The sequence below is a fragment of the Haliotis cracherodii genome, unplaced genomic scaffold (assembly GCF_022045235.1).
Source record: "Haliotis cracherodii isolate W230 unplaced genomic scaffold, xgHalCrac1.p SCAF_10, whole genome shotgun sequence".
NCBI lineage: Eukaryota > Metazoa > Mollusca > Gastropoda > Lepetellida > Haliotidae > Haliotis > Haliotis cracherodii.
The window spans coordinates 20,718,643-20,736,231 of NW_027266265.1; the positions used below are offsets into that span (position 1 = coordinate 20,718,643).

General features: G+C 42.4%; 1 protein-coding gene across 3 annotated transcripts in view; it reads left to right on the forward strand.

Annotated features, from left to right (window-relative positions):
• The window catches only part of LOC139454191 (phosphatidylinositol glycan anchor biosynthesis class U protein-like), a 94,525-nt gene that overhangs the window by 45,393 nt on the left and 31,543 nt on the right, over positions 1–17,589 (forward strand). For all 3 annotated transcript variants that reach the window (XM_071235757.1, XM_071235758.1, XM_071235756.1), the window contains exons 8-9: positions 1,785–1,942; positions 2,470–2,613. In XM_071235757.1, coding sequence (XP_071091858.1) covers positions 1,785–1,942; positions 2,470–2,613 — 302 coding nt within the window. The remainder of the gene's footprint in view (positions 1–1,784; positions 1,943–2,469; positions 2,614–17,589) is intronic.

Below are 17,589 nucleotides of genomic sequence, written 5' to 3' on the forward strand. Positions count from 1 at the left end.
CTTGATTATCGATCAGATTGTCCTGACTGGGGGCCACCATTTTGTGTGAAGCAAACGCAAGTGATATGAGAGGTGGAATCTTGATTGATCCATAGGAGAGGCTTAGAAGGGACATAACTGGTAATAGCCACTGGTGGCGCTACGATCGACGCCAGTAATTCCAGCCTATTTAGGCAAGGGTGGAAACTGGACTTTAAGTCAGTATGGCAAATTAAACCATTTGAACACTTACAGGAGTCTTTTATCTGTTGCAAACCTAACTTGTTTCAGATTTGGCAAAAAAAATAACTTTGCATTAAATCTTATTCAATGTCACAGGAACTTTTGTTGTTCAGTATAGGTAAAATGGTCATCAAGGAAACAGTACCCAGACACCACTTTAATGGATATGGTCTTGGGATGGTTGTCCTCGATATGGGACTAGACATGGCTACAAAAAATACACTCATTGGTCCTCATTTGTAAATACAAGATAGGGCATTAGGATCTGGTCAATTATAATGGTGGGAAAGTGGGGCAGGTGAAATTGTTCTTAGGACCGTATCATTTTTTGCTGCCCCCCACCATCCACACCAATTTTATGTAACATTTGTTCATGGCACACCCAAATACATGTATTATTAATAGAAAATATCAAGAATCTGTTAAAAAGAATTTTAGCGATAGCTTCATTGACATAGAGACCCTGTAGATCCGTGGTAGAATAGGTCTTCAGCAACTCATGCTTGCCGTAAAAGGCGACTATGCTTGTTGTAAGAGGCGACTAACGGGATCGGGTGGTCAGGCTCGCTGACGTGGTTAATGCATGTAATTGCTCGTGATGTCAATCACTGGATTGTTTGGTCCAGACTTGATTATTTACAGACCGCCGTCATATAGCTGGAATATTGCTGAGTGCAGCGTTAAAAAACAAATAAACAAACAAACAAATTATTGGCATAGAGCTAATTGATATGACCTATAATTTCAACACGACAACTTGAGCCTTTCTAGGATGTGGCATCGTACCAAATGTATTTTTTTTGTCTTATGACATAATTGATAAAAAACATGAGACCTCCATGGAAACGTGTTCAGGACATGGACCTGGTCCAGAGTGGAGTGGTCTAGAGCCCACATTGTAGTTATCAGTAAAAGCATCGCAGCAAACTTTGGACTATGCTCCGGTTCACCCCAATCATATTGTGATGGCTGCTGTACAGGAATGTGGATAAGAGCTTCTACCCCATCCACCTTATTCACCAGATCTGGCTCAGTGATAACCAAGAGTTTTCAAATTTGTAAAAAAAATAATGCCAGTTCTGAAGAGAGATTTGAGGATTCCCAAGAATAGGTTGTTGGTGTGTGGGGCTCACGGACAGATCAGGATTTGACCTTCTGCAAAACAGGAACTGACTTGCTTGGAGACATGGAACAGTGTATGGAACTGCAATGGAACTTTGACCCTCCTCATAACTAGTTATGGGTAGTGTATCAATGTGTGACTTAATGAACATGCTACGAGCATGCTGAGGATGTCTTCTTTGCCCTTGTATGACCTTTCTAATCTGATGTTATATTTCACAAATATTCAGGTGAGCTACAGAGCCTTGTTGCTTTGTTCTTGTTACAGTGATTTATGCAACTGATGGATTAATGAAAATTGTAGAACGGTTATCTACGGTCTTTTAATAATGCAAATGTAAAGGCTCTACTTTGATATGAAATTGAAGAAATATTTGGTCAGTATTGTTATGTACCACACTAGTGATCATAACTGTCAACTTTCAATCTACTATTTACAGAGAGCCTACCCAAACGCCACCTGTTATACATCAGCGGAGGCAGTGGGCAGCTATCTGTACACTAGTGCCTGCTTCCTCATCTTCATCTTGCTACTCATTGGAGTCTCATATGGCCTGGAAAATTCCTGGGACTTCCTGTACTCAACATATGGATTCATGTACGTTGAGTACTCAGCAGCAAAAGTAGATAAGGTGTTGACCATCTTTGCAGAAGAGTGAGAGCAGTGACATGCTGTGTTTTCATCTTTTGATCTGAAAATTGTGCATTGCATTTCATTGAGGTAGAAAATGTTCATAAGCATGCTTTTCAATATAATTTATGGAAGGACAAATACTTGATGTTTATGTTTTTTATGAAAAATATCCTCTGGTACATTGGTAGAACTAACACAATTTCACTATTTTGTTACAATTGTGTTCTCACTATAACACCTGCTGCACACTAAGTGTTTATTAGTGAAATTAAATGTAAAGATAACTTGTATCTAATATCTTGTACTTGGACTAATTCTATCCCAGAATCCCCACAGGGACAGATTCAGTTCCACTTGGTTGGTTCCATGTTGCTTCAGATAGAAGTTTCATCTTTGAGAGCTGAAAAAACTGCTGATTCAAAGCCTGATGGGCTTCAAACTACTATGTAGTTGCTGTAGATGCTGTATGTACATGTGTTCATGTGTTTCAGCCTGACTGTCCCTGATCTCAGCCCCAATATTGGAGTTTTCTGGTATTTCTTCACTGAGATGTTTGAGCATTTCCGGATCTTCTTCATATGCGTTTTCCAGATCAATGCTGTTGTATATACTGTGCCTCTTGCAGTCAAACTCAGGTCAGTCAGCAGCAAGTATCTAGTCTTATGCAGTTGTTGTTTTGCGAGTATTTGCTATTCATTGAGATAAGCCCCCACTCTATGAACTCACACAAAGTGAAAGTCAATTCTTATAATTTTTTATGTCACTATTTATCATATAGGATGTAGGCCTAGATCTATACACAATTTGATTTAGTATGTGTGACTTCATGTTTACACTGACAGGCATACAACAACCAGTTGTAACCAGCAATACAACAACAGCTCATGATAAACATGAAGGTAGAGATTGTAAAAATGTGTCAAATAGATACAAAGGTAAATACCAAGATTGCTGTAGACTGTCACTGTACTCTAGACATGGTCTAATAACATGCTTTCCAAAATAAGACAAACCAAAGCAGCACTTAAAAAACTGGAGACCAATTTCACTTATAAATGTCTCCTATAAGATAGCAGAGGGCAACAATAGCAAATAGAATTAAAAATGTCCTGCCAACAATAATTAATGAGGATTGAATAGGTTTTATGTCAAAACGATACATAGATGAGTACACTAGATTAGTTTTTTATGGACTTTACTGAATGCATGGAAATCCCAGGATTGTTATTACTTATAGACTTTGAAAAAGCGTTTGATTCAGTAGATTAGGATTTATCAAAGGACCTTTGACTTTTTAACTTTGGACCTTCAGTTAAGCACTTGATAACAACCTTATATGAAATATGAAATCTTGTGTTTTTGCTTCAGATTTTTTTAAAGTAACAAGAGGATGTAGACAAGGTGACCCTTTATCTCCTTATATATTTGAGTTATGTACTGAAATTTTGTCAATAATGCTATGCACTAATAAAAATATAAACAGAATAAGTATTGATGAGATAGAATATCTAATTTCCCAATTCGCAGACAATACATCTCTCATATTAGATGGAACTGAAAAATGTTTCCAAAACACAATGATAACTCCTTATACATATGCGTCTTTTTCAGGCCTAAATATTAACACAAGCAAAATGCAAGTGTTGTGGTTAGGCTCACAACTCTTCTCTGATAAAACTATTTGCAAAAGTTGGAATTTAGATTGATCAAAAATGTTTTTCTCTTCTCGGTATTATTTTTGCTCAGAATTTGGCAGAAATGGCGGAAAGAAATTACAAAAACAAACATGAGCATTTCTTATTAAATGCAATGTTTTCATACTTACCTGACGCGGGGGCACGGGTGGTCATCTAAGGTGCCGCATTTTGCTGTGCAGAGTTGCGTCCCTTGGGCACGCCGGAAACCTATTATTGTGGATTCGAATCCTGGTTTGCCCCGATTATGTTTCTAGGTTTGTCAGTACCATACCTTACTCGTGGATTTCACCGAAGTGGTAAACGTCTAAGACCTGCATCTCTTTGGGCTTTCCTCCCACATTAAGCTGACATGCCCTGATATAACTGGAATACTGCTAAAAATGGCGTTAAACACAACTCATTCACTCACCCCCTCACTTACCTGACGCTACACAGTGCTTTAGCTTCTCTACGTTATACAGACAGACAGAATGGTGGTCTGAAGGTAGAGAGAACACGGTAAAAGCAATTCCCTGTCCGTCTCAAAAAGAGGGGGTAAAACAGGACCAAAACTTTACTAGGTACAGATAGAACATTACTAGCAACCCAAGAGGAACAGCATAAGAGATGGTCCTACCTTGGCAAGAGGCGTCAGCGGGGCCAGTGGGGACAGCCTCGTTCCTCGGAAATGGCACGGTCAACGGCGTCGGGGTTTGTTCAGCTGCGAGGCCAGGACAAGTGGTCCAAAGCTATGCGTAACCTTGACATACTCCACAGAAATGTTGCGAAGATAATGGCTGTCAAAGACAGTAGTAGATGACCAGAAGCACCCCTCCATGATGGACCGGACAGAGGCGTTAGCATGGAGGGCCAGCAAAGAGGACAGGGCACGAATCTCATGTGGATTGGAGGCTGTTGATGGTGGTAAGTCTGCTTGACGATAAGCCCTCAGGATAGCGGACTGTATTACAAGAGATCTCAGCAGAGATTGTCTGGAAAGAGGGTGGAAGGGATGTTCATCAACAGGAGGGTAGACATTGGTCCATAGAGTAGAAAGGGTAATGCTCCTTGCGGAATCTCAGGACTTGAATAGACGGCTGGACAGGCAGTGTTGTAAAAGCAGTGTCTAATGAGCTGGCCACATCAGTGACCAACTGGTCACGTGGGAGGACAACTTCTCCAGACTCCGAAACTTTGTGTTCCACCTTTGGGGAGGTGCCTTGCCCAGGCAAGGCACAAGGGAGATGCTCCACAAGCCAAGCAAGTGTATCTGCAGGAGTGAGAGACTTGGTCGAGACGCTTCGTTATAGTCCGGTACAAAATGTTGATCATCATCCGAAGGAAGACGAGGTGATGTAAGGGCACCAGACGACAAAGGGCACTGAGTGGCGATGGTAGGAGATTAACAGTACGAGACGAAAAAGCGTCCTGGCGACTGGACGGCGACTGATGGAGCTAACGATGGTCCGGCGAAAGCTGGCGACGATCAAGCAATAGCTGGCGAGTGCTGGTGACGGTCTGGCGATAGGGCAGACAGAGAAGAATATATGAGGAGTAGGGGCCAAGAGGGATAACTCGTGGATGCCGAGGCACGGGCTTTAGTCTGTTTAAACTGTTTCTTCGTTCCAATACTGTCTGTTTGTATAAGGTAGGGAAGCTAAAGCACTGTTATAGCGTCAAGTAAGGTAAAACTATAAAAATCATCATGGACTCTTGGTTAGCATGTGACCTGACCCCATTAGGTAGAATTACTGTACTAAAAAGTCTTATTTTACCAAAAACTAACCCACCTTTTCTTAACCCTACCTTATCCAAGTGAAAGATTTATGAAAGAAACCCTGTGCTTTTCATTTTATATGGAAAAGTAAACCAGAAAAAATCAGTAAAATCTTATGGAGAGGGAGATATGAGAGTGTCTGATATTTAAAATACAATCACTGTTTGTTCCATCACAGCCACACTCTAAACTTACCAGTTTTTTAATAGTATAACACCAACACAAACTGATTTTCTGTGAAATACCAATTCTATATTTCGGAAAGGGTTATTGATATTAGGACCAATGTATTCAGGATAGATGTTCTGTATGCATGGGAAAGCTTAGTAGAAAAAAAGGTATATTATCACAACCGTTATGGCAAAATACAAATATAAGAATAGGTAACACTCCGGTATATTATAACATTACTAACCAAGAGGACAGCCCTATCACACACCTCCCACATGACCATAGAAGTGATGATGTCACAGATCAGCACATTACTGCTGTCACTCACAGAAGCAGGACCTGTGTTTTTTAACTCTCATAAACTTGTTCAACCCTCGTGTGTTTAAGGACTTTTCTTGTAACTATGTTGTGCATCCGGTTTTGTATCTTCATATATTTCATAGGATTTACGCCATAGCAGAATTATTTGACACCCGTTGGTGCGGTTTTCCCCACAGTAATATCAGGTGTCCTGTTGTTTTAAGTAGCCATCCTTAATATTTTACGTGGGGTGACTTGTACCGTTACTTGTGTTCTGTATTCTTTTCTGTTGCCTGGTACTTCATCATTGAAGTATTCTTGCAATTATATTGTTTTTAAAGTGTTGTTGGGTGTTCTCATAAACTTGTTTTTCATAAACCTACATGGCTGAAAAAAAGGTTATAGCACACATAATCGGGGGAAACGCATTGTGAGTACACTCTGCTTCATTGCAAATAACATGCCATCTTGTAATAAGTGCCGATGTTACAAATCAGCGTGGGATCCCCATTCACTGTGCCTAAATTGTACGTCCCTGTGCTCCCAGTCTACATGCTGTAAAGACTGTCCCCCACAGCTTTCGGCGGGTATTCCCAGGTATCTCATAATCAAAAGACCCAGCAGGCCCATAAACGAAAGCAGAAAATGTTGCACATATTGGAGCCTATTACTCCTGGCTACATCGCCTGTCATCCTGGTTCATTGCCTGTAGGCACTGTTGTTCATTGCCTGTAGACATTAGGGCTGGGACGAGTCCAATTTTACTACCCGGGTACCCACACCCCTATTACCCGACCCTACCCGGGTACCCGCTGTTGGTGTCAAGAGATGTGTACAAAATGTCCGATTGGGAATAGTTTGACAGTAGCCCTGGCGGAATGTATTTGGATACATGTGTAAATGATGTGGTCATGCATACACTGAAGTTGACTGACATTTTAGCTTTGTTCAAACATATATAAGTCAGAAGGAACGTGTTCATAGTCATGAAGAAATGCAAACATTAGAGACTTAAAATTGTCGTGTCACCATGTAGTTATACAGTGTATTGTGAATTTTTGTCATGAAACAATATATCACATGACTAACCACAGGTGTTGGTAGTCCTGTGGGTACCCGGGTCCTACTCAGTACCTACCCGACCCGAGTACCCGAGTTACCCGTCCCAGTCCTAGTAGACATCCCTGTCACCCACCACCTCTGTCATCATCTCCACCTGGGCACCGATGCTGACCACGACAACGTCGATCTACTCGACTGCGGCAGCTGGGTCACCCAGTCACGCCCAGTCACACCGGTTCAGCAGCAGACGTACCAGTAGGGTACCAGTAGTATGCAGTCTACACTACAAGTGCTTCCGGGCTTTGGGCTTTCCATTTTCCAACAGTCTCGGGTCCCCCGGCTCCTACAGCATCTCTACAAGCGCCTTTCCAGCCGCATCCCCTGGCATATTCACAGGCGTCTCTACAGGCGCCTTCACACATGCCTAGCTAGCTTGGACACGTGTGGCACATCTAACCCCAGCTTCATCCGGTCTTGTGTTTCGGGTTCATCAGTCAATGTCTCCATCCCTACGGAGATAATGGACACACCTGGGATAACCTCGCAGACAGATGTTAGCCATAACAAGATCTCCTTGTGGCTATGTGTTCTCATTCTTCAGGCTTATGAGGCCGGTGTATTGCATTCCCCATGGCAGACTACCCTCTAAGAGATCAGAGAGATCGCTGGACACATGATTGGCTTCCATAAAACTGTGCTCAAACGTTTCCTAAGCCCTTGGAAGCTTGACTTTATGGTGAGGGTTCTGTGAAAGTTCCTGCCAATTCTCCCTGTCTATCAATGTTGGTTGAACGATTCGACGGAAAGGGGGGGGTAGTACTCTCAAAGATTTCCCTTCCTGTGGCTTCTGGTAGACATCATCTGCACCAAAGTTGATGATTACAACTTCATGACCGATTCAAGATTTGACAGTATCGTCATATGCTTAAGGGTTCCCAACATTCATACACATACATTCTACACAGAATTTGGAAACACCACTTGTTTGTCAACCACAGGTTTCACAGGTGATTGTCCATGTGTAGAGATTGAACCTTATCTTTGACTCTATGCAGGGTTCCAGTTTACAGAGCAGGGTGATTTACATGTCACATATCAAGAACTCTCTGACTGCAAACATCCTCGACCGGAATTAGGTCAACTGACCTAATTGGAGCTTATATGTAATACTGCAACTCGACTGGACGCCTGTCGCTGTACATCAATGTGGCCGAGTCACTGACTACAGTAGACATCTGATACCAACATGCGCAGTGAACAAGACACCACACCTCAAAGTCCCTCGGTAGAAGAAGGGGAGCGCTTACACAATGCCCAGGGGATGGAAATGATCACTTTGTACTTCTTACGAACTTTTTTTATATATTCAACCTGTTCTATGAGATAAATTGTTGAATTTATGATTCTTCCCATGACGGCTCAGTCACCCTCCTATGACTACACAGAAGAGTGACGAGGCTCCTCTCTTCATCGTCACCTCGATATAAGAATGGGAGAGCCTATACGTCTATTTCCATTCCCTGGTAATCACCTTACTTTGTACAGTGCGATCTTTCAGACCAAAGGTTTCTATTTTTTCAACCTTATCTACATGATGCAGCTTCGATCTCCTCTACCCTTATGTTGATGCCTTGGGATTTGCATTGGTTTGCTGACAACACAGTTTTCCATGTATCGTCATGCAGTTAACGAGCTGAGGTCAATTACACTTGCATCCGATCCAACAGATGTTGGCGCATTGCAGGGCCGATCTGTTGCGGTACTCCCCAACTCAGGAGTCATTTCACCTGGTGGACAACAGAGTTGAAGGTCTTAGGAAGCATCTTCTTCACAGAGTTATCGCTGGCGTCCCACCTTTTCGTCGATGCCCCACCTGTGCATTGAGGCCTCTACAGGTTGAGGTGCGCATCTAGAGGACCAGACGTCCTCAGGACTGCGCACATCACACATGGCACATCAAAAAGTTGAGGGCACTCAGGCGACAACACACTGGCAGGAGCGCCTCCGGTACACTCAATCACCACAGCAAATGTTCCGGTTCCTCAAGCTGGGGCTCCAAAATCCGGGTCCGACACATCTCAGGTTGCCGCAACATTCTGGCAGACGCCCTCACCAGACCAGACCAAGTCGCTCCAATAGAGTGGAAGCTCCATACAGATGCCTTTGCTCTTGTTTGTCTGCAACGAGGTTGCCCTGACATAGATCTGTTTGCCACCAGTCAGATCCACAGTCTTGGACAGTAGACGCCATCAGCGTTCCCTAGGAAGATCTAAAAGCGTACGCTTTTTTACCCTTTTTACTCCTTCCCAGGGTCATCCAAAAGAAAAAATTTATGCAGAGGCCGATCTGACTTTGGTTGCATCCTGATGGCCAGCAAGGGGCTGGTTTGTCGATCTCAGAGAGATAGATGACGCCATGGAGCTGTTCACCTTGAACTGTGCTGGGACTCTGTTGCTAAGAACCAGCTCCCAGGACAGCCCAACAGATCCTGCCTTATCGCACCACAATCATCGATAGTAGGAGCGGAGGATGAACAAGAACTCCTACTGTGTAACTCCTACCTCACCGGTGCATACCACCTTTGACAACTGATTGGCTGATGGATCTAGGAGAGTTTCAGATGGAAGATCAGATCTGAAGGTATGCCCGCCACCGTTTCTGTCGGATTCAGTTGCATTAAGGAGTAAAGCAGGATAAGTTAAAAAATCGAGTAAAATCCAATATATTTTTTATATTTGTATACTTATTCTGCATTACTACGTCTAATGGGACCCAGCTGAGCAGAGCTGCTTCTGGCTTTTAGCAGTAATGTGCTTATCCGTGATGTCATCATTTCTGTGGTAACATTGGAGCTGTGTGATAGGGTTGTCCTCTCAGCCAGTTGAAACAACTTTTTCTTCAGAAAGACCTCACACAGCTCTCCATTATGTCAAGATCAAGCAGTAGATGCATTAAAGAGTAATGCAGGATAAGCATACAAATAAAAAAAATATCTACAATTTTACTAGAATCTTATAAATCATTTGATAGATGAGGATGGAAATTTTCTAGATTTATTAGTATACAGTTATAAGACTTTCAGCATATTCTAATCTTATCCAGGCAATAAAACAATATCTCAAGCGTAAGAATATATCTCTAACATCTAAGTTTCATATGCACTTTATACCATATTTCCTTGAATACTTGGATGAGAGGGCGGGGGGTGCAGACTGTTTTATGATATATTAAATAGGTATCTCATCAAATGGTATTTCCCCAAAATTCATTCAAAGATTGGCACTAGATCTTGGCCTTAACATGATGGAAAATGATTGGCAAATCATTAATCGTAGCCCCCACAGATATAACATGTCCTCAGAACAAAAAAGGATCCAATACAGTATTATTCATAGAATTATACCAACAAACGAGTTTTCTGTACAAAATGGGATCTAAAAAATAATTTCTTTGCAATGTTTGTAACAACAACAAACCTTATTAATGCACATGTTCTTTGAGTGTGAATTGTAAAACATGTCTGGAACAACCTTGCAAAATGGTTAAAAGACAGAACTGGAATAGAACTAGAATTTTCATAAATGACAATTTTAATAGGATATTAACAAAAACGAAATGATGTTTTAGATCATATTATAACTTTAACAAAGCAAAACATATTCAAATCAAACATTTCCGACTCCATTCCAAATTTCAACGCATCAAACAAGAAATAACCGATTGATATTACATCGACAGAAATATATCATATTCACAATGTAAATACACACAGTTCATGAAATTTGTGCATATGTGTATGGGACCTATAGCCTCTTGAGAATAGTTAAAGGGGCACTGATCTAAAGCAATTCCCCAGGACTGGTTGTTTCTTTTGTTCTTGTTTTTTCCCTGTGAGTACCCAGATGATATAGCAGAAATCTGGACCAGTTCGCTACCTATGCCGCTCCATTCGTAAGCGCATTTGTCACTTTTATTGATAGTACAAGGGCGTATGGTCACATTGATCAACAAAAGGAAATACATTTTTGGAAATAATAAGGAAATATAGGTATCTTTGTGGGTAGCATCGGAAATGGTGAAGAAGATTTGATAAGTCACTTGCTTGGTAATTGTGCGATTTTCGTTAACACTTTTTTAACTTGCAACACAAAGTAAATATTTCACCTGTGCATTGCTTATTTTATCGTGTGTATTTTTTTTACAGTCAAAATGTGTAAACATTTTACTTATTTATTAATTTATTAAATGCCTAAATATTCAGTTATTTTACAAATTGACTGAAAAAATATGTCCATCTGTATTATTATGATAATGAAGTTTATTAAATGCCTGAATATTCAGTTATTTTACAAATTGACTGAAAAAATATGTCCATCTGTATTATTATGATAACGAATTCCAAACATCTTTATTATTAATATCATCACCAAGTGTCTGAAAATGTTACAATAAAAAGTACATTTCTATATTGTTTGGCTTCTAATCCTAGCATAATTAATCTATTGTGATGTTTTTAAGCCCTTTTGAACGTCTAAATCATTTTTAGTCAATCTGTTAAATAAATGAAATATTTAGACATTTTATAAATTGCCTGAGTGAATCACATTTTACACATTGACTGTAACATATACACGCTTACAAAGGAAAAGACTTATGAAAACAACGTCTATCGCGCATCGACGAACTTCCCAATCAAGACGTAGAGGAACGAGAATGAATTCTGTTCAATGCTACAGCAAATGAATGAAAACAAAATGCAAAAATCATAATTACAACCTACCAAAGTTAAATGTATAATTTTAGGCAGCTACCATGAATATCCACATAAAGGAACAATATCCCATACATCTGCAGCTGTACAAAGAAACTTATTCGATGTCACGTGTCTCTGTAACAATCAAATATTTTAAAATGTATATAGCGTTTCGGGAAATTATAACCCGTGTTTGTTTCTCAACTGAGCACTTAGATTGTTTCAGGTGTTTCACATAGGTGTCAAGTCTCAAAGGTCAGCTGAGAAAGCCCATGTGACAACTATTTTCATAATGTCTACAGTTCTATAAAATAAATCCATTGAGTTAGATAAGAATGAGCAATCAATGAACATATTATTGGTTAACCCTTTGAGCAAAGTATGTTGTTTATACATCGGCATGAAGTGCCATGATATGAGTGTATTCTGTCTGCTTTAGTGAACCTACACATGTAAACACTTACTTTTGACATATCCACTGTGCAAGATAACAGTGATTAATCAATCAACATATTTTCTGTTGATCCTGTCATGGCTAAGACTGATCCGTTGATTTACCAAAAAGTAATTCAACTGATCATTCATCTCTTGTTGGGCTGCCATGTGCATATTACATAACACACATTTCACCTCACTTCAAACCTGGATTTAGATTGAATAATTAACCCAGACACAAGAAATGCCAAATGGGAACCTTTGTGGGGTAAAAGGAGTGGTGCTGCCACTAATTATACCTGTAATAAATTCATTAACTGAGCATCAAGTGAATGATGACAAACACACAAGTGTAGGTTATACCAGAAAACATGGATGAATAAAAATTGTATTATCCACACAATCCTAATTCTGAAATGCTTTCACTGATGAGCTTCCACCGTTCTTTTTGTCTGTTTGTTTAGGCTGAAGAAATAAATTAACGTGCACCCTTTGTCGAAATCTTCATTGATTACGGGTAACCAATCAGTGTTCAAAAATGCGTAAAACAATTTTTTTTAACTTATCCTGCATAACTCCGTATTACATTTACTGCTGTCTTTTGACAGAGATGAACTGTGTGAGATCCAGCTGCTGAAGAAAGTTTTCCCAACCAGTACAGGAAGCAGCGCCCTCTCACAGTCGGCACATGAACCGGATGTCATGATGTCACATCAAAACACATTACTGCTTTGTCACCTCTACAGACGGACGTAATTTGTATCCCTTGTGGAAATTAAAGCTTATTGTTTCTATATTTTGCATGTTTCTGCATTCATTGTATGCTGCTACCTGTTTATGGGCTGTTACCTTAAGGGTCTTCCCATTCGAAATTTGTCACGTTTATCGCTCGTTTGTGGCTCTAGTCACAGTAATTTATGGGCCCAATGTTGTCCTGGCCATTTTGTTTCTTTCCCGCCATTTTTGCCATTCACCACGTGGCCACGTAATTTTGTATTCTGCATTTTGAAGTCTTTCTTTGCCTTGAGTAATACATTAAACTTATGTATTATGTTTATGCTTAAAGCTTTGCCTTTTCGCTACTTTTTAGCATAATTGTTTGCTCTCATAAAGTTCAATAAAATATAAAGTTTTTGAGTTACATTATGCCTCCCGTACTTTGTGGTTTTGCCACATGGTTATGTTTTATTCTTAAAGCTTTGCCTTTTCGCTACCTATTAGCGTAATTGTTTGCTCTAATAAACTTCAATAAAATACAAAGTTTTTGACACGCCGCGATATTACTGGAATACTGTTAAAAGCGGCATTAAACCTCACTCACTCACTCACTCACTCACTCACTCACTCACTCACTCACATTATGCTTTGTGGTTTTGCCACATAGTTATGTTTTGCTTAAATTCCAGATTTTCTGCCTCGCTGCACTTGTTGCAATGGGAACAAATTTGATTGTACGACGCCCTGTACTTTTACAACGCTGTGCCGATGTTGCAGTCCTTTGTTGCTGTGCTCCTTCAACTCGATACGAGTATCCAGGACACACCTCATTCAACGTGCTGGTCGTCCCTCTGATATGGCTTACAACTTGGAAACCGCGGAAACTTGGAAACATGCCGTAACGCGCTCCCGGCACTTCTGACGCCGCTGATGGCTCAAGCTCTCCGGCGCCTCAAGCTTTCCGGCGCTCACGGCGCCCAGGTCAACAAGCTGAGTATCTCAACCGATCTTCTGCCTCGGCATAAGGGGCACCATCAGCAATTGCCTTTCCGGGGCCACTGACATCTGCTTCCATTACTGACATCTCATAGATGCAAGGTGAAACCACGTCTTTCAATTGTCGCCCCTCCTGTTGCGGCTCTCCCGTACGTCTGTGGGATCGTTACTATTGTTCAACTTCCAGGAAGGAATCTTTCAACCAATAGACATTGGGTCTGATTCAAGTTGCCCACTGGCGATGTTCTCCTTAACCCTGTCGTTTAAAGCGCAACACTTTCGGTGAGATGACATGCGGGTTTCAATCGAAACAGAGCTTCTGGTGTACAGCATCTGTATCAGAACTGGCAGATCTTCACTGTTCAGGCTCATCAAGCCTGTTTGACCCCTTCTTCATAGACTACTGGGTACCCACTTCTCGGGATCATAATTGACTCTGCACATATCGCTCTGCACTGGCCCCACGATTCGACGATGACGACATCCACTGTCTTCTTCGTTGACATCTACGACATTTTCATATCTTCAGCCTTGGCTACCAGATACAGCGTCGATTTTCTACTTCGTCCCACAACCGTTCCATCGACCCCTGTTGACTACTTGCCTAGTATCGTGTTGTCGTCCTTCATCGTCACCTCGATATAAGAACAGGAGCTCTAACACAACGCTCAGGGGATGGAAACGATCACATTACTTCATTCAGTACGGTGCAAACTACCTGCACCACAGTTTTACAGTTTTTCCTCATCCTCTCATGGACTCATTGCCTGGACTTCCGACTACCCGGTTACGTTGATGCCTCGGCGGTCGATTGCGGAGCTGGTTTATTTCGTCTACTTGGGGTTTGGTTGGCAGGCGAGCACACCTCTCCGCGTACACGACGGTACACGATCGGAGACCCCTGTTGCTGACTTTTCAACTTTGCAGTCTTGTAGATGACCTCATTTACCATGACTTCCCGCTCTTCCACTGCCAATGTTCTGGGATTGCCCACACCAGCCAACGTTGTGACTGACTGTGATCCGGATATCAACACCATTGGCACAGCAACACCCTCGAGATAAAAGCGCTTATCCAGGACGTCAATTGCTGGCAGAGAATTCTTGGCAATGCCCTGTTGATCATGTCAATTGACATCACCATGGTGTGGTGTTTGAGGAACCAGCGTACTCTCCACTCTCCATCCCTGCTAAACCAGACCTTCCGCTTCCTCGACTTATTGGTCAGCCTGGACCTTTACATTAAGAAAAAGGAGCTTGTCTTGCACTCACCAGGTTGAGAGCATGTTCTGGCACAGGCTCTGTCCAGGACTAACTAGGTCGCTGCCACCCAGAGGTCTTCGTTGGACTATATCAAATGATCGACACACCAAACATCATTCTGTTCACCACATCTCTGAACTGCCAGCTGTCGCCTTACATTTCACCGGTGCCAGAACCGGCCGCTGTGGCAGTGAACGCCTTCAGTTTTCCCTGGGAAGGATTACACACGTACGCTTTTCCGCCTTCTGTTCCCACTCCCACGGTTCTTCAAAGATCCAGGCCACTCGGCATCTGACACTGATTTTGGTCGCGTCTTGGTGGCTGGCCAGAAGTTGGTTTATCGAGCTCGGAAACATCACGAGAGACAACCCCTGGAACTTCTGGCGTGGTCCAACCTTCTGCTCTGTCCACACAGTCAGTTGCCACACACTGAAACCAGAAGGGTTTCTTCTGCACGCCAAGGGCTATTTGGCTAGAGCGGCCAAGGCTATTGGGACTGAATGATAATAAATGGTGCTTGTTGCAGGTATTCTGTTCAGACAAACACCAGAATTAGATGACAGCGTCACCGAAGTTCCAGGCTCAATTCCTTCTGTACTTGCGCAGCACCCGTCGGTTGAAGGGCTCTACCATCTCCACATACCTGGTCGCCATCAACTTCGTTCTTGCCATCTTCGGCGATCGGAGAATGACGAAAATTCCCGAACTACAGGCCTGGCTGTGCTCGTTCCATCTTGAAGACCAGAAGGCCAAGTTCAGACCGCCTGTGTTGGATCTGAATGTGGTCTTAAACGCTCTTCTCTTCTGACGGCTCCATTCGAACCACTCCACACATCTACCTTCTAAGACCTAAGAAAGAAGACGGTGTTTCTACTGGTTTCGGCTACTTCCGCTCGGGTCAATGAGCTCCGCGCCCTCGACGTACTCCGTGTCCGGTTCGAACGCGGTACTCAGGGTATCGTTCATCAGGTACCATGCTGGGACTTCATCGTAAAGAATCAACTCCCAGGACATCCTGATAGATCAATCATTATCCCCTACCTCCTCGTCCATTGTTGGTGCCTAGGATGAGGATGAGCTTTATTATGCCCAGTAAGAGCACTGAAGGTTTTCTACGACGAACTAAAGCCTGCTGCAAGTCTAGGAAACACATTTTTTTCTGCCAGTCTGCCCTTCGTTGCAGTCGTTGGTCAACCGGAATACTTTTCCCTGTGGCTTTCGGGCGGTCATCCTCCAAGCTTATAAAGCCACCGGATTGGACCCTCCTCCTAAGGCTATCAACCCACACGAAATCAGGGCGATCACATTTACCATGGCTCTTCACAGTATAACTGTTCCATCCAGTCGCTCATTGAAGCCTGTTCTTGGTGATCGGACACCACCTTCGCCAACCACTACCTCCGTGATGTAGCCTTGGAAGATGTCGCTGGCATTCACAGTTTTGGTCCCTGGTTGTCCTACAGGTCACCAATCACCGACGCCATTGATTCTCCGATACCCTGAGCGGGGCCCGTCTACCTCTCTGGTGTTTATCACCCCAGAAAAGACGTCTCTCTTGCGTTCCGCATTCGCTCTTAGCTTTAGTTTTTGGCTACCAGCCTCATTCTATTTCGGTTACCTATTCGGGTGTTTCCTTTTTGCTTCGACTCTTGTTTCCTGAAGACAGGAATGGTCGTAGATGTTGACGCCGATGCCGCTGATTCTCTGATACCCCGAGCGGTGCCTGTCTACCTCTCCGGTGTTCCTCACCTCCAGACAAGAGGGCTCTCCTGCGTTTCCCATTCGCTCCGGTCATCACTTGTGGTGCGGATTTATCGGACCTTGACGAAGGTTTATTATGGATCACATCTGAAGGTATGCCCACCAGCCATGCTGTCTGATAAAGTGCCCTCCCTTCGCTACGCTGCCTCCCCACAAAGTTTCAGATGTTATATGTTTAAAGCAGTTATGTGTTTTGATGTGACGTCATGACTTCTGGGTCAACTGCCGACTGTGAGAAGGCGCTGCTTCCTGTACTGGTTGGGACAACTTTCTTCAGCAGCTGGATCTCACACAGTTCATCTCTGTCAAAAGACAGCAGTAAATGCAATACGGAGTAATGTTGGATAAGTATACAAATGTAAAAAAAATTTAGATTTTACTAATATTGCCTCCCAGTTTATTTCCTTGTAGATGGTAGCCCAGTCTATTGTCACACTCAGTTGCGTTAACGAGCAAATCGACTCACAGCAGCTAGTGAGCCCTAGCCTGCAGTGTCAGACAGCCGAGGAGAAGCAAGAGATTAGTGCCCCTTTAAAGGGCAATGTTTTCATCACAGCATAACATTTGTTTCAAACTCAATCCACATTACGTGCAGCTAAAATCAATCATACCAATTTAATGAATTCATAAGAAGAATTAAAGGCCCATACATATTCATGTTATAATTATGAATTATAATCTAGATTGTAGAAGGCTTGAAG